Source organism: Lissotriton helveticus, chromosome 2_2 (assembly GCF_964261635.1).
Source record: "Lissotriton helveticus chromosome 2_2, aLisHel1.1, whole genome shotgun sequence".
Lineage (NCBI taxonomy): Eukaryota > Metazoa > Chordata > Amphibia > Caudata > Salamandridae > Lissotriton > Lissotriton helveticus.
Window position 1 is genome coordinate 473617796 of NC_136060.1, and position 23953 is coordinate 473641748.

A 23953-nucleotide genomic window follows, 5' to 3' on the forward strand; every position below is an offset into this window, starting at 1 on the left:
AGCACATTCATTTCTCTTCTGTCTCTTCATGGGATTCCCACAGCACATTCATTTCTCTTCTGTCTCTTCATGGGATTCCCACAGCACATTCATTTCTCTTCTGTCTCTTCATGGGATCCCCGCAGCACATTCATTTCTCTTCTGTCTCTTCTGTCTCTTCATGGGATACCCACAGCACATTCATTTCTCTTCTGTCTCTTCTGTCTCTTCATGGGATTCCCACAGCACATTCATTTCTGTTCTGTGTCTTGATGGGATACCAACAGCACATTCATTTCTCTTCTGTCTCTTCTGTCTCTTCATGGGATACCCACAGCACATTCATTTCTCTTCTGTCTCTTCTGTCTCTTCATGGGATACCCACAGCACATTCATTTCTCTTCTGTCTCTTCTGTCTCTTCATGGGATACCAACAGCACATTCATTTCTCTTCTGTCTCTTCTGTCTCTTCATGGGATACCAACAGCACATTCATTTCTCTTCTGTCTCTTCTGTCTCTTCATGGGATACCCTCAGCACATTCATTTCTCTTCTGTCTCTTCATGGGATTCCCGCAGCACATTCATTTCTCTTCTGTCTCTTCATGGGATGATACCAACAGCACATTCATTTCTCTTCTGTCTCTTCATGGGATTCCCACAGCACATTCATTTCTCTTCTGTCTCTTCTGTCTCTTCATGGGATTCCCACAGCACATTCATTTCTGTTCTGTGTCTTGATGGGATACCCACAGCACATTCATTTCTCTTCTGTCTCTTCTGTCTCTTCATGGGATTCCCACAGCACATTCATTTCTGTTCTGTGTCTTCATGGGATTCCCACAGCACATTCATTTCTCTTCGGTCTCTTCATGGGATACCGACAGCACATTCATTTCTCTTCTGTCTGTTCATGGGATTCCCACAGCACATTCATTTCTCTTCTGTCTCTTCTGTCTCTTCATGGGATACCCACAGCACATTCATTTCTCTTCTGTCTCTTCTGTCTCTTCATGGGATACCAACAGCACATTCATTTCTCTTCTGTCTCTTCTGTCTCTTCATGGGATTCCCACAGCACATTCATTTCTGTTCTGTGTCTTGATGGGATACCAACAGCACATTCATTTCTCTTCTGTCTCTTCATGGGATTCCCGCAGCACATTCATTTCTGTTCTGTCTCTTCATGGGATTCCCACAGCACATTCATTTCTCTTCTGTCTCTTCATGGGATTCCCACAGCACATTCATTTCTCTTCTGTCTCTTCATGGGATACCAACAGCACATTCATTTCTCTTCTGTCTCTTCTGTCTCTTCATGGGATTCCCACAGCACATTCATTTCTGTTCTGTGTCTTCATGGGATTCCCACAGCACATTCATTTCTCTTCTGTCTCTTCATGGGATGATACCAACAGCACATTCATTTCTCTTCTGTCTCTTCATGGGATTCCCACAGCACATTCATTTCTCTTCTGTCTCTTCATGGGATGATACCAACAGCACATTCATTTCTCTTCTGTCTCTTCATGGGATTCCCACAGCACATTCATTTCTCTTCTGTCTCTTCTGTCTCTTCATGGGATTCCCACAGCACATTCATTTCTGTTCTGTGTCTTGATGGGATACCCACAGCACATTCATTTCTCTTCTGTCTCTTCTGTCTCTTCATGGGATTCCCACAGCACATTCATTTCTGTTCTGTGTCTTGATGGGATACCAACAGCACATTCATTTCTCTTCTGTCTCTTCATGGGATTCCCACAGCACATTCATTTCTCTTCTGTCTCTTCTGTCTCTTCATGGGATTCCCACAGCACATTCATTTCTGTTCTGTGTCTTCATGGGATTCCCACAGCACATTCATTTCTCTTCTGTCTCTTCATGGGATGATACCAACAGCACATTCATTTCTCTTCTGTCTCTTCATGGGATTCCCACAGCACATTCATTTCTCTTCTGTCTCTTCATGGGATTCCCACAGCACATTCATTTCTGTTCTGTGTCTTGATGGGATACCAACAGCACATTCATTTCTCTTCTGTCTCTTCTGTCTCTTCATGGGATTCCCACAGCACATTCATTTCTCTTCTGTCTCTTCTGTCTCTTCATGGGATACCCGCAGCACATTCATTTCTCTTCTGTCTCTTCATGGGATTCCCGCAGCACATTCATTTCTCTTCTGTCTCTTCATGGGATACCCGCAGCACATTCATTTCTCTTCTGTCTCTTCATGGGATTCCCGGAGCACATTCATTTCTGTTCTGTGTCTTGATGGGATACCAACAGCACATTCATTTCTCTTCTTCCTCTTCATGGGATTCCCGCAGCACATTCATTTCTCTTCTGTCTCTTCATGGGATTCCCACAGCACATTCATTTCTCTTCTGTCTCTTCATGGGATTCCCACAGCACATTCATTTCTCTTCTGTCTCTTCTGTCTCTTCATGGGATTCCCACAGCACATTCATTTCTCTTCTGTCTCTTCATGGGATTCCCACAGCACATTCATTTCTCTTCTGTCTCTTCATGGGATACCAACAGCACATTCATTTCTCTTCTGTCTCTTCTGTCTCTTCATGGGATACCAACAGCACATTCATTTCTCTTCTGTCTCTTCATGGGATTCCCACAGCACATTCATTTCTCTTCTGTCTCTTCTGTCTCTTCATGGGATACCCACAGCACATTCATTTCTCTTCTGTCTCTTCTGTCTCTTCATGGGATTCCCACAGCACATTCATTTCTCTTCTGTCTCTTCTGTCTCTTCATGGGATACCCACAGCACATGTATTTCTCTTCTGTCTCTTCATGGGATACCCACAGCACATTCATTTCTCTTCTGTCTCTTCTGTCTCTTCATGGGATTCCCACAGCACATTCATTTCTCTTCTGTCTCTTCATGGGATACCCACAGCACATTCATTTCTCTTCTGTCTCTTCATGGGATACCCACAGCACATTCATTTCTCTTCTGTCTCTTCATGGGATTCTCACAGCACATTCATTTCTCTTCTGTCTCTTCATGGGATACCCACAGCACATTCATTTCTCTTCTGTCTCTTCATGGGATTCCCACAGCACATTCATTTCCCTTCGGTCTCTTCATGGGATACCCACAGCACATTCATTTCTCTTCTGTCTCTTCTGTCTCTTCATGGGATTCCCACAGCACATTCATTTCTCTTCTGTCTCTTCATGGGATACCCACAGCACATTCATTTCTCTTCTGTGTCTTGATGGGATACCCACAGCACATTCATTTCTCTTCTGTCTCTTCTGTCTCTTCATGGGATTCCCACAGCACATTCATTTCTCTTCTGTCTCTTCATGGGATACCCACAGCACATTCATTTCTCTTCTGTCTCTTCATAGGATTCCCACAGCACATTCATTTCTCTTCTGTCTCTTCATAGGATTCCCACAGCACATTCATTTCTCTTCTGTCTCTTCATGGGATACCCACAGCACATTCATTTCTCTTCTGTCTCTTCTGTCTCTTCATGGGATTCCCACAGCACATTCATTTCTCTTCTGTCTCTTCATAGGATTCCCACAGCACATTCATTTCTCTTCTGTCTCTTCTGTCTCTTCATGGGATTCCCACAGCACATTCATTTCTCTTCTGTCTCTTCATGGGATACCAACAGCACATTCATTTCTCTTCTGTCTCTTCATGGGATACCCACAGCACATGTATTTCTCTTCTGTCTCTTCATGGGATACCAACAGCACATTCATTTCTCTTCTGTCTCTTCATGGGATACCCACAGCACATGTATTTCTCTTCTGTCTCTTCATGGGATACCAACAGCACATTCATTTCTCTTCTGTCTCTTCTGTCTCTTCACGGGATTCCCACAGCACATTCATTTCTCTTCTGTCTCTTCATGGGATACCCACAGCACATTCATTTCTCTTCTGTCTCTTCATGGGATTCTCACAGCACATTCATTTCTCTTCTGTCTCTTCATGGGATTCCCACAGCACATTCATTTCCCTTCGGTCTCTTCATGGCATACCCACAGCACATTCATTTCTCTTCTGTCTCTTCTGTCTCTTCATGGGATTCCCACAGCACATTCATTTCTCTTCTGTCTCTTCATGGGATACCCACAGCACATTCATTTCTCTTCTGTGTCTTGATGGGATACCCACAGCACATTCATTTCTCTTCTGTCTCTTCTGTCTCTTCATGGGATTCCCACAGCACATTCATTTCTCTTCTGTCTCTTCATGGGATACCCACAGCACATTCATTTCTCTTCTGTCTCTTCATGGGATTCCCACAGCACATTCATTTCTCTTCTGTCTCTTCATGGGATTCCCACAGCACATTCATTTCTCTTCTGTCTCTTCATGGGATTCCCACAGCACATTCATTTCTGTTCTGTGTCTTGATGGGATTCCCACAGCACATTCATTTCTCTTCTGCCTCTTCATGGGATTCCCGCAGCACATTCATTTCTGTTCTGTCTCTTCATGGGATTCCCACAGCACATTCATTTCTCTTCTGTCTCTTCTGTCTCTTCATGGGATACCAACAGCACATTCATTTCTCTTCTGTCTCTTCATGGGATTCCCACAGCACATTCATTTCTCTTCTGTCTCTTCTGTCTCTTCATGGGATACCCACAGCACATTCATTTCTCTTCTGTCTCTTCATGGGATTCCCACAGCACATTCATTTCTGTTCTGTGTCTTGATGGGATACCCACAGCACATTCATTTCTCTTCTGTCTCTTCTGTCTCTTCATGGGATACCAACAGCACATTCATTTCTCTTCTGTCTCTTCATGGGATTCCCACAGCACATTCATTTCTGTTCTGTGTCTTCATGGGATACCCACAGCACATTCATTTCTCTTCTGTCTCTTCATGGGATTCCCACAGCACATTCATTTCTCTTCTGTCTCTTCTGTCTCTTCATGGGATTCCCACAGCACATTCATTTCTGTTCTGTGTCTTGATGGGATACCAACAGCACATTCATTTCTCTTCTGTCTCTTCTGTCTCTTCATGGGATTCCCACAGCACATTCATTTCTCTTCTGTCTCTTCATGGGATTCCCACAGCACTTTCATTTCTCTTCTGTCTCTTCATGGGATTCCCGCAGCACATTCATTTCTCTTCTGTCTCTTCTGTCTCTTCATGGGATTCCCGCAGCACATTCATTTCTCTTCTGTCTCTTCTGTCTCTTCATGGGATACCCACAGCACATTCATTTCTCTTCTGTCTCTTCTGTCTCTTCATGGGATTCCCACAGCACATTCATTTCTGTTCTGTGTCTTCATGGGATACCCACAGCACATTCATTTCTCTTCTGTCTCTTCATGGGATTCCCACAGCACATTCATTTCTCTTCTGTCTCTTCTGTCTCTTCATGGGATTCCCACAGCACATTCATTTCTCTTCTGTCTCTTCATGGGATTCCCACAGCACTTTCATTTCTCTTCTGTCTCTTCATGGGATTCCCGCAGCACATTCATTTCTCTTCTGTCTCTTCTGTCTCTTCATGGGATACCCGCAGCACATTCATTTCTCTTCTGTCTCTTCTGTCTCTTCATGGGATTCCCACAGCACTTTCATTTCTCTTCTGTCTCTTCATGGGATTCCCGCAGCACATTCATTTCTCTTCTGTCTCTTCTGTCTCTTCATGGGATACCCGCAGCACATTCATTTCTCTTCTGTCTCTTCTGTCTCTTCATGGGATTCCCACAGCACATTCATTTCTCTTCTGTCTCTTCATGGGATTCCCACAGCACATTCATTTCTCTTCTGTCTCTTCATGGGATTCCCGCAGCACATTCATTTCTCTTCTGTCTCTTCATGGGATTCCCACAGCACATTCATTTCTCTTCTGTCTGTTCATGGGATACCAACAGCACATTCATTTCTCTTCTGTCTCTTCTGTCTCTTCATGGGATTCCCACAGCACATTCATTTCTCTTCTGTCTCTTCATGGGATACCCGCAGCACATTCATTTCTCTTCTGTCTCTTCTGTCTCTTCATGGGATTCCCACAGCACATTCATTTCTCTTCTGTCTCTTCATGGGATTCCCGCAGCACATTCATTTCTCTTCTGTCTCTTCATGGGATTCCCACAGCACATTCATTTCTCTTCTGTCTGTTCATGGGATACCAACAGCACATTCATTTCTCTTCTGTCTCTTCTGTCTCTTCATGGGATTCCCACAGCACATTCATTTCTCTTCTGTCTCTTCATGGGATACCCACAGCACATTTATTTCTCTTCTGTCTCTTCATGGGATACCCACAGCACATTTATTTCTCTTCTGTCTCTTCATGGGATTCCCACAGCACATTCATTTCTCTTCTGTCTCTTCATGGGATACCCACAGCACATTCATTTCTCTTCTGTCTCTTCATGGGATACCCACAGCACATTCATTTCTCTTCTGTCTCTTCATGGGATACCCGCAGCACATTAATTTCTCTTCGGTCTCTTCATGGGATACCCGCAGCACATTCATTTCTCTTCGGTCTCTTCATGGGATACCCACAGCACATTTATTTCTCTTCTGTCTCTTCATGGGATTCCCACAGCACATTCATTTCTCTTCTGTCTCTTCATGGGATACCAACAGCACATTCATTTCTCTTCTGTCTCTTCATGGGATACCAACAGCACATTCATTTCTCTTCTGTCTCTTCATGGGATACCCACAGCACATTTATTTCTCTTCTGTCTCTTCATGGGATTCCCACAGCACATTCATTTCTCTTCTGTCTCTTCATGGGATACCCTCAGCACATTCATTTCTCTTCTGTCTCTTCGTGGGATACCCACAGCACATTCATTTCTTTTCTATCTGTCTCTAAAGAGCTCAGTGGATATCCACAGCACATTAAGTTCTCTTCTGTCTGTCTCATTTATTTTTCAAAATGACTTGAGAGACACGGAGTCCATTTGTGAAGACGCACCACCCGGAACTAAAACAATATTTTAAAGACTGCAGCAAAAGCCAAAACCATTCGTCATTTTGAAAATGTATAGAGCTTGTGCTGTTTCCTGTGTTTAACAAGCGTTGACAAGGCCAGTCAGTGTTATCTGCCAACCTTTTTTTGGCTTTGTTCATGCATGTTTTGTCATGTTTTTTGCAAAACATATTGCTGGGGTCTTTGTGAACATATAAAAAAGGATTGCCTAAAAACAAAAATATGTTTTCACTCTCAATCACATTGTGTTTGTAATTCGTGGCACTGAAGGGAGTGTCTTGGTGTGTGGTTCTACTCCCCGTGACCCATGCCGAATGCTGTAGTGGGCAGAGTAAACATGTGAATGACAACAGACCAGTGGATGAAGAGGGCTGGCTGAAACCTCCCTCAAGTATGCATATTATACATATCATTTTAGTAAAATCAAAACCTCTTGGCCGCTGCCAGACCGTAAAAGGGTGAAACATATTTGGTGACCTTAAATGTTGATACATATAGAATTTTGTTTGAATGTAGTCTGGGCAATATTTTTAATAACCACGATGAAGTTGTGAAAATAGACTAATCTGGTTACTGCATTTTGAAGAAAAAATGTTACTCTGCTAGGGATAGGTGATGCAGTTCACACAATCTGCCTACAATTGAGTAGAGCATTTGAAGTTGAATGACAAACTTGCCAGTAATTTTTTTAAGATAACCTTCTGGATGCAGACTGCAGAAATCCCAGAAGTAAGTGCTGGCTCATACCATCTTAAACAGTGTAAGGAAGAGTTTTCCCTTGGATCAATGTCGCTAACAATCACGGTTCATACCATCCATTCAAGAAGTTGGTAAATAACCAGGCCTAGTTAGATACCTTACTCGGAAGATGTTAAAAAGTTTGAATTACGACATCAGTCACTTAAAATAGGTGCATTACCAACTTGTGCTAGCATGTTCAATACTTATCAAAGGAATTCAGCACCCATGACTTAAGAGTTTCATTGCCTGATAAGGAGTGGAAGGTTGCTTCAGGATTTTGCAACAATGTAGGAAAAGGACCGCCCTCCTGAGTTGCTACTGAGGATACTGGGTATTTGCACACGGTGGAGTGAGGCTGAGCCCAGTTGCCTGGTAGGTATGTGGAAGTTAAGCCGGTTGTTGAAGTGGGCAGGTCTAATGTTGTGGAGGACTTTTGGCACTGCTGCTGGATTGGTAAACAGTGTAGCTCCATGAGGTGGGGGTGGATGTGTGCATTGCAGGGGATGTTGAGTATGAGTCCCCGCATCAATCTTCTTTCTTTTCCTTCTCGTCCACTATACAATAACAGTTCTCTGGATTTTTGTGACAAGATGGGCAAATATTTTCACTAAAAACTTATAGAAATGTATTCCTCTCTGGACAACCTTAACTCGGAAGCCTTCCAATACGGCTCAAATCTTACAACCCTCTTAAACCAGTTAGGAGAGAAGACCCACTGTCTGCTTCTCTTACCCTGTCTCACGAGCAGACAGATCATCTCCTTGGGGGAATTACAGCAGGCTTCCCCTTGGAACTCTGCACCTTGAAGATCATGAAATTAGGAAGGGAGATGATTGTCTCTCACCTAACGTTCACACTTAATCTGGCCATCTCTTCGGACGTCAAGCCTCTACTGTAGAAAATTAACCTGAACCCTCAGATCTCGAAACTATTGGCCCTTTTTCCTGCCAAAATCCTGGAGAAGCCTCTAAATACCCAACTTCGCTTCTACTTGGAGCAACATCTGCTTGACCGCTTGCAACATGGCTTCAGAAGTGGCCATGGCTCTGAGACTGCATTAATATCTGCAGTAAACAACATACATACCCAAGTAGATGCTGGGAATACCTCTTTGTTAATACTTTTGGACCTATCTGCAGCCTTTGATACCATCACGCCAACAAGGGTGAACCGGTACAACCAGAGTGGGCTGGGGATGCTCAGACGTGAGTCCCAAGCTCTCCACACCACTGGAGTCAAGCTATCCAGGCTGATGAAGGCTGATAGCCAGAAACCGGTCCTTGGATGCTTGATTCCGGTCTGGGAAAGACATGGCTTGGTAGTTCGGACTGGACTGTTCCCATGAGGCACAGGGTCCGAGCTGATTTGCATATAGCCAGTGTCTAACCCAGGGTGGTGTGGAGTGCAAAAAAACGATGGATTTAGGCCCAGATCCTTGTACTGGGGTGAATGTATGACATTGTTCTACATTCTGTCCATCATCTGGGTTTTTAACAAGGATGAACCAGCGTCTTCAGGAAATTGCGGTATCAAACTCCGCTCTGGAGCTTCTGTCCTCATTTCTCACAGACCTGTCACAAAAAGTAAAGATGGACCAATTTTATTCTGAGTCCATTCCCACCTTCTGTGGAGTCTCACAGGGTTCCTCATTTAGTCCTACCTTTTTCAGCATTCATGTCTCCCCGTTGGCCAAGATCATCAGATCCTTCAGGCTGGAGGCCCTGTCCAATGCTGATGACACATAAATAATGGTGTCCATCACAAACAGCATTGAAGCCTCCTCTGCAAATTTTAACAGCTGCATGCGGGTCGTGGCCGCCTGGATGGTAAACAACTATTTGCGACTCAATGGGGACAAAGCAAAGGTTCTGGTCTGTGGCAGTCAATAATCCATATGGTCTCACTCCTGGTGGCCAGAAATGCTCGAACCATGCCTCTGTCCTGCCGTATCAGCAAGGAATCTTGGTCCTATAGGGGGCAACTCGCTCTTTTGACCCCCAGGTCAACAGAACTGTTTCAACCTGTTTCGGCGTTCTCAGGATCCTGAGGAAGATCTTCCCATGGCTCTCTCTTTCCTCTCGAAAGCAGGCAGCTGTTGCCCTGATTTTGTCCAGGCTAGACTATTGTAACGCTCTCTACCTGGACATTAACAAAGGATCCATCCATAAACGGCAACTTGTCCAGCATGGGGCAGCGAAACTCGTTATGGATCTTCCTAAATTTCACTCAGTCTCCGTGGAAATTTGCAAATTAACTTCTTCTAGAAAAGAGAATTCTGTTTAAGGCCCTGTGCATTGTTCATAGGGTTCTTCATAATTCTGGTCCTGAAGGAATCAAAAGGCTTTTCCAATGGTACGTCCCCACCAAACAGCTGAGGTCTGCCAATGAAAAATGGCTGCTAGTCCCCATGGCTAGGTGTTGGGGAGAGCCTTTGCTGCTGCCGCTTCCAAGCTTTTGAACACACTCCCTCTAATGATTTCTTGCCAAGAGTCGCATCTGCTCTTTCACAAGACTTTAAAGACCTGGCTTTTCGCACTTTAATATCTGAAAGTCTTATACCTACCACTCCCGACTGATGGTCTCTATCACTAGTGCCTTGATGCCCTTGGGTAAAGTTCACACTCTACAAGACATTTATTCTTTAGTTCACTCCTGCCTAGTGTGTCTGATAAAAGAAATCGAAGGTTTTTTAGATCGATCGCTGAATTGTAAGTTAACGATGACACCCAAAGTAATATTAATGGGACTGGACGGGACTGGAGAGCAATCACAGTTTGAGAACTTTTTGTTTGTAGCCATGGCAGTATTTTGTCTACGTATAGCTTCAGCATGGCGAGATAAGCACCCCCCCGCACCCCCCCCCCCCACTATGCAGCAATGGTTGGCCAGGCTTTTATATATATACAACATGGAAAAAGCGTTATACGCCAGAAAAGGGAAGAAGGGCAGATCCCTTGGTCTGCAGATCTGGAAACCAATAACAGATTGGAAGAATAGGGTGGCAGGAAACATAGAATTTCCATAGGGTCTCAAGTCGGGTGTGTAATGAAAATCAGGAATACTAATCAAGCTGTATCCATGGGGTTATGTTTAGCTGTTCGCCTTACATGTTTTTTGTTTTTTTTTCTCTTTTTTTCTCCAGCTGTTTTGCTTGATGCTCTAGCTTACCCAGTATAATTTGCCAGGCAGAATTCTTGTAACCTGAGATATAGAAATGTTGTGGAAAAAAAGAAATTTGAATGTATTTTTTTGTTGCATTTTTCATGTCCTGTGCGGGGGGGGGAGTGATGGAGTTAGGGGAATAAACGTTGTAATTTTTTTTTTGAATAAAAATAATAAAAAAAAAAAAAAAGTTCACTCCTGCCTAGTGTGTGGATACCCTCAGCTCAACAAATTGATATATTGATATAACAATCAATTAGGCAGGACTTGCATAGCACGGCTTATCACCCGGTAGGGTATCCAGATGCGGTGATATGGGTATCTTTCAAAGAGCCAGGTCTTGTGTCCCTTCCTGAAGTCAGTCAACGAGGGTACCGCGTGGAGGGGAAGGGCGTTCCAGAACTTGACGGCAAGGATAGTAGGCATGGGTCGAGGGCTTGAATTGACATCTCTTGTGGATGGGGAGTCCGTGGAAGTCTTTTAGGTTTTGGGGGATGGGGGTTCTCTTGGCAGGTAGAGGATCAGCCTGGCTGCAGCGTTGTGGATAGTTTGGAGTCTTCTATGAGTTCGGTGGTGGTGTCCGCATAGAGTGCGTTGCTGTAGTCCAGTCGGCTGGTGATGAGGGTCTGCGTCAGTTTTCCTGGTGCTGATGGGAAGCCACTTAAAGATTTGGTAGAGCATGCAGAGGGAGTGGAAGCAGGCTGAGAAGACAGCATTGACCTGGCGTTTCGGGGGCTTAAAACCTGGCTTTTCCAGAAGATTAACTGGTAACTGCCTCTCTTTGCCTGTTTTTGCTGCTAGCGCTGGGATGCCTTAGGGTAGCCATGTGCTCAATAAACGCTAATGATAATATTAATAATAAGGGAGAGTTTGTTGTCTAGGATGATGCTGAGGTTGCATAAGAAACTCAAGATTGCGGTGTGTGCCAGAAGTTTGGACGTTGGAAGACTGACCTGTTCATTTCTAAAGTTAGCTTCTCATGGATAATTATAACCACAAATTCCTCACCTTAAGAAAATTAAGAAAATTCTCAGGTGCCAGGCTGTATCTGGAGAATTTTCCCAGGTATGCTCCTATGCACTGATTGGTGGCACTGTGTGTTTTAACAATGACTATGTATTGACCTGGAAGTAATGGAGTGTAACCTTATATAGTAGTCACCCATTTTAGTGGGTGTTTGTTCCTTTCGATAAATACAACCTTGTGAAGCCGAAACAAAGCTCTATGTCACCAAACACAATAGGTATTCTTTGCAGTCTTCATGTAGATGTTACTGCCTTTCCAAGTTGTGGGGCCGTTCATAATCCTGCTCAAGGAGTTGGTCCTGTGCAAAGTCCTGTTCCCCCTCAGATTTTTCATTTGAGTTGAAGACGTGCCATTAATGCAAGAAGGCATGTGGCACTCTTCCCCCATCTCGCCATTTTAAATTTAATGAGTGTACAAGAGTGGCAGTTGTAGGGTCATACCCCTTAAGTTTATTCTGACTTCGAGCTCCAACACACTTGGAATTTCCTAGGCCATCGCAATGCTGCAGCTCTTTCAGGGTCCATGTGGTTAGTATTCAAGCCCCAGAGAAATGAGAGAGACTCCAGTTGAAATTCCCTGTCAAGCACTATCTCCGCACCCACTCACCCCATTGGAACTTTTCTCGGGACTGTTCCAATGCTGGTTCAAATTTCCATTCCAGCCACAGGGTCCACACCTGTCCTTTCTGTTCAGTTGCTGACAACACCACTCCAGGCTTTGATTCTGATGCCAGTCTCCTGCCTCAACCATCTTTGGCTTGATCTATGTCATGTTATAAAAGTACAGAAGAGCCACCACTCAGTTTCCAACAAGACTGATCCCCAACCTCTACCTCATCGCAAGTACTGTCAGAGGCCAGAGCCCTTATTTGACTGTGACTCACACAGTTCAGGAATTTCAAAATGTTCCTTGTAAAACTGACATTGACGAGGAGGTGGACATTTGCTCCCCCCACTATACTGAAGAATAACTAAACCTGAACTTACAAAATACCAATAGGCTGGCTACATCCCCAGAGACTGAGCTAGACTCGCCACCTAGGCCGCCAATGGAAGAAAGTGCCTCTTTCACAGTAGTTGGGCAAAGGGTGGCCGAAGATTCGATTGCAAGTAGGAAACTCTCATGAATTGATATTTTTAGTGTGGAATACTGATTTTTGGCCTCTGCCATGCTTTTTGTTTTTAACTTTTTTATACTGAACAGAGGTGATATAAGTCTTGAATAACGTTTTTAAGATTGATTCAAAATCTAATATTATAAAGAAACATCCGCTAGAATATTATTTGCCTTATTTTTACTTTGTTCAGAAGATTCTTAAAACTCTGACCAATGTGAGATGTGTTTCTTGTATATGTGGTGCAATGAAATTATAAAAAAAAATTAAAGGTCATCGGTGGCATGGTTCAGTTTCACCCAAGAAGAGTTCGCTCCCTGCACGATCATTTCCCCTTGTGGTGCATCCCTTATTCCCAATGCCAAGTGTAATCAAATGTAAAGATTCACAGTTTCCCCATTTAGAGTGTTTTATGGTGGCAAAGAATCTGCAGAAGTCTAGTGATCCTGTGGGGTATCTTCAACACCTACACCCTAACCCCCACATTCCCGCAACTCTGGCGCATGAATAGTAAATTCGCTCTTGCTGGATAATAATACTGATTATGTAAATGTCAGTGGACACCGTTGTGTGTGTTATACAAAATTGCTAATTTTGTCACTACTCGCTGTTACATAAAGGTATTAATTGTGATTGAATGTCAATTTTTGTTAATATTAGCACTGTATGGTAGTTTCTAATGTGTAACAGTAATGTGTAACAGCAACGTGTAGTTGATTTTAGTTTTAAACCAAAGATTCAGTGTAGGTTGCAAAGAAAGCACCTTTCACAACCTCAGTTAGGCGAAAACAGGTTGGAGATGGAGTTTAAGCTGGCTAGTTAAACAAGACTTTTTCACATGAAACAGTGACTTCCTTTCCACTTACCCAGTCTTATTTTCTTTGGCAGTAGTTTTATTCTCCCTCAGAGCAGTTTCTCATTTCACGTTTGGGAATATTTTGAGTAAACAGCTTTCCAACACTGTCTGTATTAGATTTGCTATGAGGAAGAAGGGTGTTGCTGGCAGTGCACAGTGAGCGAGTGAACCGCTAAAGGTACGTTTCTGAGTTGCAAACCTGTGTGTGTGTGTGTGTGTGTACACATATGCAGCAGTGTGTGTGTTGTTGGTGTGTGTGTGTGTCTATAAATAGTGTCTCCAGCATCTCCTTGGTGACTACTTAGTGCTCCTAAAGGCATACAGAAGAGAATTTTACATGGTCTTATCGTAGCAAAAGACTGTTTTCAGGACCATAAAGAGATTCTTTAGTTCTCAAACACTGAGCGTGTTGTGTCATTGTACAAATATGCCACAGTGAAGTTTAGGCAAAAACAAACCATCCTTGTTTAGTTCCAAAAGCACCTTTACAAGCATCTATTAGATACGTTCAGTCTGTGGCGAGGGCTGTCTTTGCCAATGTGCAATAGTTTGCAACCAGTTAACCATATAATATCCTATTATGACCTTTTGGTTTCTCTTCTATTCAAATTTTCTTTTGTTAGTTTTGGTCGTGAGAAGGTACCCCAGGCAAAAACAATTGCAAGTCTAAACCTATCCTTTTTTGTGACCACTCTTTAATTTAAAAGGTCTCAATATTTTGTTTCTCTTTTAATACTACTTTTGCCAGACCGTCACTATGGAACCTTGTATTATCAGAGGCTTGAAGTGAACCTACCCAGCACATATATCTTGTAGGAAAGTGGGATTGTGTTGCTGAACCCCCTAATTTGTGCCTGGCTCGGATGCATCTTTGATTCAGTGTGCACTGGGTTCCTGTTAACCAAGTTCCCAGTGCCTGTGTTCTTTTACAAAACTGTACCATTGTTTCCACAATTGGCACACCTCTGGCTTGCATACAAGTCTCTTGTAAAAGGCACCGGTGGGACCAAGGACCCTGTGACCAGAGAGGGTCTCTCTGGGCTGCAGCATGTATTGCCCCTCACCAAACACATGCACACTGCCACCTCCGCCTGCATGTTTTGGTGCAGATAAAAGTGAAGAGTCGACCTGGCACCCATCCTTGTGTTCCAGGCATACCAGCACTGCAAGAGGCATAGGTAAGTCACCCTTTCAGCAGGCATTAGAGTCCTAAGTCAGGGTACACTATACCTCCTGTGAGGGTATAACTGCATGAGTAGATATTCCCTTATAGTGTCTAATTCCATTCTTAGAGTGCACTGTGAAGCCTTACTGAGTACAAACCACTAATATGTGCCTGATTGCTCTGCATCAGCCTGCCACCTATAGACGTGTTTCTGACCCCTTGAGGTGGGAGCCTTTTGATCGTGTGGGTCAGAAACAAAGCCTGCTGTGGTTGGAGGTGCTTCACACCTTACCCCGCAACTAGGAACAGCTTAGAAAGGCGGTGATCCTCAAAGGCTTCCCATCCTTTATGTTGACCAGGGCCTCTCCAGCTAGTGGAAATGCCCACCCCCGACCAAGCTCCACTTTTGGCTTCAAGGTTGGTGGTAAAACTAGTAAACAAGAGACTTGTGTCCCCTCTCATCCAAGACCACCCCTAAGGTGCCCGAGCTAAAGTGACCCCCTCCTTTGAAAATCCTCCATATTGTTTTGGAGTAGTTCCACCAGCAGGGTTTGGGGTAATACTCCCCACCCCCAGAGGAAGTAGACATACAAAGGTAAGTAGCCCACTATCTACTACCTTTTCACCCCATAACGCTCCTAAATTAAGTCTTATGAGGCACCCCTGACACTTAATCCTCAGAGTTCTTTTAAGGCCTACAAAGGAAGAGGACATCCCCTGGATGTTTAGCAGAAGAAGACCGAAGACACCCACTGACTTGACCTAGCCCTACCAGCCTGCCTACAGTCCTCAAAAATTCTGCAACCCAACAACCTCCAAAAGCCTCCAGAAGGACTGCTGCCTTAAACAAAGACCAGAACTTCTGAGAACAGCGCCCCTGTTCAACAAGAATCTCCAAGAAAGGCCTCTGTGACCTGCGGAACTTTGAAATCCCACTCCAGATCCACCACTGCACCTGATGCCTCCACCCCCGAGTCCAAGTGGACCACCGGTCCCAGCGAGATTCCCCAGCAATTCAGAGCCCGAGTCCATTGTTGGCTGATCCCTCCTGGACTCCACACTGACGCCTGCAGCCTCAAGACGCGACCGGCTGGGATGTCAAAGGACACCCCTGCACACGCAGGCCTCAGGTCTTTGGTAGCCCAACCAACAATGTCCCGGTGACCCTCAACCTCAGAACCTACCTCCACAGCCACCGGTTTCCTTCGTCCAGCTTCCAGTTCCGTGCCTGCAGCCTTTGTTTGAAACAGTCTTCAACCATTGACTTGTATTGGGCGCCAGACGCTGTGTTGGCACTCTGCACCCGGATGTTTTTGTGCCTCTGAGGGTATATGTTTGGTGGTGCCTCGTGACCCTCAGTGCTTGTATCAAACCCTGGAGGTTGACCTCCAACTCTGCTAACTTATCTTTAAGTTGCACAACTTGAAGTGCCCCCAGTCTACATAGGTTAACATTTGGCACCCAACTCAGAATTTGACCTCTGCACTCAGCTGCCCCAGTGCGGTGGTGCAGTCTTGATGCTCACTTGAACCTTGCCCTGTGCGGACCTAAAACCCTGAAGACAGGGTTTGTAAGTAAAGAACTTTCCTGTGAAATTGCATTCTTGGTTTCCTCCCATAGGATAACATTGCTCGATTGAAATATTGCACTAAGTGAACATTTTTCTGCATTGCAAAGTATTGCTATTTCTAAAACTGTATCTACCTTGCTGAACTGAAGTCTTGCATTAAGTATTCATTTCCTGCATTGAAAAGGATTGCCAATTTGAAATCCATACTTACCTGCAACTAAGTTTCTTTGGTTCTAGTAATAAAGTATCTGATAGAGACTTCTAGGTGCAGATTCCTTACCTTTGAATTTCCCTGGAGTCAGGCTGGGTCTGAAAACATTTGCTGGAGCAATATCTCTTGCGCATGCCATCGGGTGGCTCCATTCGGCTCCGCGTGATGTCGGCGTCATTAGTTATGACGTCACGTATTCCTATATAGGCGCCACATAGGCACACAGACGTCAGTTCTTTTTACAATCAATTGATCTCGGATTTAGTCATTGAGTGTGTGTAATCATTTCTTACCTATGTGTGTACAACAAATGCTAGCACTCCCCCCTATTAGGCCTAACTGCTTGCCCATACTTCTTCAAAGGAGAGCATTAGTAATATCTACTTTAACCTCTGTAAAGCCTCAGGGGATCTACTGGACGCTGTGCACACTATACCTTGCTTTGGTATAGTATATACAGATCCAGCTGATTACATACATGACCAACATATTGAACAAGGAATTTAAAGCTACATCTTAACAGAAAAAATTATAAGCCTGCCTCGTCCCAGGCACCTTATTATTTGTTGAGCTTCAAAATGTGCATGGCTACTGTACATGGTATTGGTGGCAGCTTACGGTGTACTCTACTCAAATTGTATGCAAGGTGTGAGCGGAGGCTTACATTTATTGCCGACATTAATTTTCTGTAAAAAAGAAAACTATTCACAACAGACCTATTTCTAATGGATTCTTCTAACCACTGCTTTAATCAGTCAGTGGTTGACAACAAGGAACTAGACCGCAGAGCATTCTGATGTCTTTGTGACTCTATTGAGAGAGAGTGGCGAGGATGGAACAAGATCCACCTGGAATTCCGCTAAGGCCTCCAGCTGGGCTACCTCGGCCATGTCCGCCCAATTGCCAGCCGTGCCTTCTGAATCTGCTTCAGGCTCAGCTCCGTATCCAGAGCAGATTCCTCACCCGGAGCCATGATGCATGTCAGTTTTTGCAGAGTTAAAACCGACCCCCAACGACTCTAGGGGAGAATTTCGCGCACATAGCGCTGTCTGACTCTGAACCAAATCCTTTCACTCTGAACCAAATCCATCCCTCCCTGGTACAATGCAGCACACGTGTTCAGTACCTGGTGCCAATCCCTTCTGACTCCAATAAGACAATGCCTCTCCCTAGAAGTTGCTCACTTCAACAGCTATCTGGACTCTGACCAGTGTCAGCCTGCATTTGGATCAGGATGATTGATATTTCCTACACTGACCTGCAAGAGGTCAGTGGCCTAGACACGTCACCTGATACTGGGCTCCCCGCCCCTCCTAATCCAGTCATTCCACTGAAGAGTCTGCATTTTGCCATGGTCCTTAGAAATGTTGCTAAGGTGCTAGACCTGTAACTTCCTTAAGTTGAAGTAAAAACGAATGTACTTGTAGAGGTTTTACAACCAGGGCAATCCTCCTCAAAGCCTCTGTTTCCTTTTAATGAGACATTTATTGACATACTCATTGGAAAGTTGGGTGAAACCTTGCAGACAATTCGCACATCGCCACAGACGAACTTCAGGTGCCCCAGCTTTTTTGTCCCAGCATCCAACCCCAGAAAGCCTGATTGTACAGGCCTCCACCAGCAGGATCAACCCAAACTCCTTCCTCATGACCCTGCCAGATAAGAAGTTGAAGAGAATGGAGGCTTTCCGGATGAGAATGTTCTCTTCTGACAGCCCAGCCTTGCCCTTGGATCCGTCAACGCCAGCTGGTTGCGGAGACACTACTCCCACACATTTAGGGACAGACCAGTGTCCTAAAATGTGCGTAATGTGAGCAATACACTTCCACTGTATGGGGGAAACAATCTCACCTCCATCTTGTGCACAGAACAGACTAGGGGATTACAAAATAAAACCCACAGGCCTCTATACTTTGCCAATGTTTTTAAGTAATTGATCTGGGCATCCCTTTACCTCCTCTTTCCATATTAATTGTTAACATCCACTGATCCATATCTGGCTTACATACTTATATGGCTGCCTCCTTTGGTTGCTACATTTTATAGTGAATTCCCTGCAACGTTTTTTTATTCAAGTAAGGCTTGCCTGATATAACCAGTCAAACTGCTGCTATGGTTCCTGTGATGCTGAAGATGTCCTATGCTTTGTAGTGGATTGTACATTACCATTCAAGCAGCCATCTTCCCCTGCAAGAGAGGTCTTGGTTGTGTTTGATATAATCTTTAGTATTCAATTACAAGAAATCACACAATGCTGGTCTTTCATTATGTCACAGTAGGTGTATTTCTTGTTCCTCCTTCTAGTGACCTGATGAACTGTTCTCATGTAATCACAGGCCTCAGATCTTGTTTTTTCCAGTATGAAGGTTAATACTTGATCCTAAAATCACGGGTACGCTATTGTATCCTTCTACCTGTTCTAAAGATTATTTGAAGATAGGCACTTGCAAAAGATATGAATCAATACACCTGGTGCTGGAGACATGATAAGTTAAGGCACATTTTCACTATGGCGCTTTTCTATAAGGGAAATAGGCTCTCTTTGTATCAGTGATTCAACCCACAGCAACTGTCAGGTCAGGGGTTAGTTCTACAAATTACACAAACTTGCCATTGATTATGTGATAACTGTGTGATATATTCTATAAATTGCAAGTGGGTAGCCCCACATTGCGTACAATACTTTGTTTTATTCTCCTATTGTAACAATTATGATTGCTTGTCCCTGAACTCCATCTAAGTGAAACCTCCTACTCTTCCTCGTAAACGTTTTGGCATCCCACACTTCTATGCTGACTGATGTGCCACTGTTTAACCTGCCTACCTAGATCTGAACATCAAGGATCTCAAGAGGAACAAAATCATTTGGCCATTAACTTATACTTTAGCAAGCATGGCTTGGACAAGCATTACTAAATAATACAAACTATGTATTTGAAAAACTTGTTATCAAAAAGCAAAACGGCAGTTGTGTGCTATAGGGGCTGAACAGGCATGTTATACACTTCACAAAACGCTGGAGTATTCCTTTCATAGTGCAGCATAAGAATGAGGGAAACATGAAAAACAAGCAATTTAGCTTTGTCAACAATTTTTTCTGGAAAAGCATAATGTAGATTCAAATTGAACCTTACGCAAACACCAAATGCAATATTATACAATTGTGACTATTGAAACTACTCCACTTCAGCCTCTGAGGCTTCATGAGTGAGTGATAACAGCTGAGACAAGTCTTTTCCATCCCTCAGAAGAACACGTTACTTACCTTCAATAAAGTCTTTTCAGGGAGAGAGACTGTCTAACCCCAGATTCCTCACCTTGTAAATTTCCTCAAGCCCCAGACTGTCTCTGGAAACTTTACAGCAATTCCATTGCACATCAGTAGGCGGCATTGTGTGGCTCCGTTGCCTCTGTGATGTCATACCCCTATATATTCACCACCTCCTCAGTTTCTTTCTGATGTCTATTCATGCCATCGGACAAAGAGCCATGAAAATCAGATAGTACAGTGGTCAGATCATTTACATTTGGCATCTTATTAAAGGAAATAATGGTCAACTACTCAGAATGGGGAGGCGGGCGACTTGGTGAGTATTCTCCGGTTAGACAGTCTCTACCAAAAATGACGTTACCGAAGTTAAATATCATGTTTTTCTAATAGAGACTTCAAGACGTAGATTCCTCACCTAGTGAATAGATACCAAAGCAGTTCAAAAGCAGTACACCTCCTGCAGTTCCAACGCCACCATCCTGTCTCCGGGGTCCAGGGCAGAAAGAACCTGGACTAAGGAGATTATCTTGAATTTCTCCTTTCCCCTGGAAGAAGGTGAGAGGGCAAACATCTAAGGTGGGCGAATGCTTCTGCCCTTCCTCTGTACTAACAAATAGTGGAAATAACATCTAGTTACTGAGGTCAGAACTTTCTCTCAATGGCTCCTTTGGCCAAAAGAGCCTGGAATTCCTGCAGCAAAATGAACAAATGATCCTCAGACAGCAGCTCTGGTGTAAGTGGAATAGGCAGGGGGGATATAAAGGAATAGCACTTCGTAATCTTGCTGGACGACCAGCAGGACTCACTTGTAGGATATTAATGCTGGCTACTTATGGAGAAAATGCGTGATCCTGCCTCCAACAGGGTGACCGTGGGCAGCTAAGGGCAAACTGCAGCAGCTGTGAGGCTGTTACTGGGAGGTGCTGGGGAACTGAGACGTTCATTGTCCCTGCTGTCCTGGACTTTGCCTGCTGGACCACCTCCCTCTGCCTCGAAATGACTGGGTCACTTGCTCTTGCTGTGTGGGATCTTGGCATTGTCTGAATAAGAACCCTCTAGTGATTTCTTAAAAGGAGCTAAATGGGTTGGGGTATTGCCTTGAGGCCTAGAAAAGAAGAGGGAGTTGCTCTACTGTCTTTAAAGCTCTGTGTTGGAGTCTGCTTTTTGAACAAAGAGACTAGGCTCAAAGGGTATATCCATAAGTGATGCTTTTATCTTATCCACTCATGGCGATGCTGCACCACCCTTTTGCCTACTGCCCTGCCTAGGAGTCAGTTGTCTAGTCCTGAACGCATGACACATTTAGCCGCATCCTGAATGGTCTGTGCTAAATTGTTCTGGGACAGCTGGCAAAATTTCAGCAAGTGTCCCAAACGTGGAGACCTAGACCCTGAACTGAGGAGTGAGGAGACAGAGCTCATTTAAGAATTTGATTAAGCCTTTTGCTGTGCCACTGACCTAAAGTGCATGGAATCCAACCTGCCTCCTGAGAGCGGGAAACCTGCAGGACGTGTCTGTACCAGAACCAGGCAAATTACAGTGGTTTGGGTCTGTTAAGCCTATGAACACTGTGGCAATTAATAATGTGAGCCCTAGGATCTTAAACATAATCTCTCTAGGAATGTGTTTCCCACAGTAATCACAGATCAATGACTAAGCTTATTTTTATGCAAAAAAAGACTATTCACTGCTATTCGTGCTGCTCATACCATTGGTGGATTTCACCTCTGAAGACCAGAGCTGTGCCCGCGGTTGATATTGCCGCTAAGAATTATGTATGTGGTGAACATTGCCACCAGAATCATGAACTGTACCTGTAATAGTCATTGCTACCAAATTTGAGAGAGAGCGTGTGGTGGTCGCCTCTGAGAAGTGTGTCCCATGTCTGCCTTTGTGCTGGTGTGACCTGACACCCAATGCATCCCATCTGTGGGGCGTCTGACTTGCTGTCTATCGCCGATTGACCCAAAAGCAGGTCTGATGTCTGCTGAGAGCCTCGACTTATATTCAGTACTTAACAATGCACAAAGCCTCCAGACAGCAGCATTCTCTGCCCCATCATAGTGCGACCTGCCTGATGCAAAGGCTGTGTCTGCCGCTAGTATGCTTCCACACAGAAGCGGGAGAGGGTCAAGGCACATGTTGCTGAGGATGACTGTTGAAACTGACATGAAGACCTGCATGTGGTTGAAATTGTTTATAAGGAGACTAAAATGAGAGGGGGGAATTAAGGGTAGTAGCAGGAGCAGTAATCATAGTACCAGTATAAAGTTGTTTCTAATGTTATTATCTGTGTGGTGTTCTATTTCAAGTGTGTGTATTATAGCACTTTTCTTATCTAAGAAAAGCACTAGATTGAACATAGTTATTGTGCTGCTGGTCTGTTTGTCGAGCTTACTTGGCCTTACCTTACTCTCCTGATAAGCCTGTGTGTGCTCTCACAGAGTATCAAGTTCTGAAGGGGTTGTACTTTTCCCAGCCATGGTAGGAGTGGCACTGGAGAAATCTGAGGCAGACCACCCCAGACCACTTATCTTAGTCCTAATATTTGACCACACCTTAACACCTTAAGCAAAAAGTAAGATCTAGCTTCAAATTACTACTAAATATAATTGACTATATCTTTTGCACAAGTGTAAAAAAGATTTAAGGATTTCAGTTGCGAGAACATTTACAGTATATGGTGAGCTGCATTATACCCTTACAAGGTACTTCCTAACACATGAATTTCTAAGATGCATTCAGATATGTGATAGCTGAGTGGATCTTTCCACTGATTGCTTCAGATGTAGATCAATTTAGTTTACAAGTCTGCCAACACAAGCACAATTAACTCTATTAGAAACACTTATTGTTTATAACTACATAGAAACGCATAACCTTTTTTTAATAAAAAAAACCCATCAAGTTAAGCATGTCAAATATGTATGACCAAATCCCAGAAATCATGGTTTAGTCAAGTTTTTGTTACTTCTACAAATTTGAGAGGTATACTCATAAAGTGTTTTTATTTTGTCTTCCAGATTGCATTTTCACAGCACAGCAACTTTATGGACCTTGTACAGTTCTTTGTAACATTTTTCAGGTGTGTATCAAATCTCTTTAATATTTTGGTTCTTTGTTATGAATTACAATCATGTTCAATCTCCCTGATGAGTTACAAAATGTGTTTTGATAATCAAAGAACTAATTATATGATTTTTTTTTTTTTAAAAGCCTACTTTATTGTAATTAGTGTAGTACTGTCAAAATGTTACTAGGTCTTCTACATCAGTGGTTCCCAAACTTTTGTCTCCTGAGGACCCCCACTGAATCACTACTGGAGGCCGGGGACCCCCAAGCAATTTTTACAATTTAAATTTCAAATAATTAAAACAGTAATTCGCAAAAAATACACAAACAAGTACACACCAAACAAATACTTGCATTACTAAAGCTTTTATTATTTTATCTTGAAAAGTATGCACAAATAAAAACATTTTAATGGGAAGGATGGTGCTGCATCTCGGCGACTAACTTTTCAATGTTAATTAAACACTCAAGTGCTCCTCCTGGTCTGAGGTGCCGGAATGCTGGTGTTTTGCCTTTTTTTTTTTTGCAGAGTTTTATATAGCGCGAACTTGACCCGAATCGGGTATCAGAACGCTTTACATAGCACCAGCTACGTTACATGAGGACACACATTCATTTTTGTTCATGTTAGTAAGAATAAAATCAGTGATCTCATACGAGTGTTGTGATACTGCAGGAAGACTGTGTATACAAGATGATAGGTGTAATATGGAAAACAGGATGAAGCAGCACAAAAATCTTGTTCACTTTCAGGATATCTTTACTAATCTTGCTGCCATAACAAATTGCTTACCAAACAGTTCACGAAATCTGAGCTCTGGGACCT

The 23953-nt window shown here is 43.6% G+C and overlaps 1 protein-coding gene across 1 annotated transcript in view; it reads left to right on the plus strand.

Moving 5' to 3' along the window:
- Nucleotides 1–23953, plus strand: part of ATRN (attractin) — an 800866-nt gene that overhangs the window by 596038 nt on the left and 180875 nt on the right. The window contains exon 25 of the mRNA XM_078678722.1: nucleotides 23079–23140. Coding sequence (XP_078534848.1) covers nucleotides 23079–23140 — 62 coding nt within the window. The remainder of the gene's footprint in view (nucleotides 1–23078; nucleotides 23141–23953) is intronic.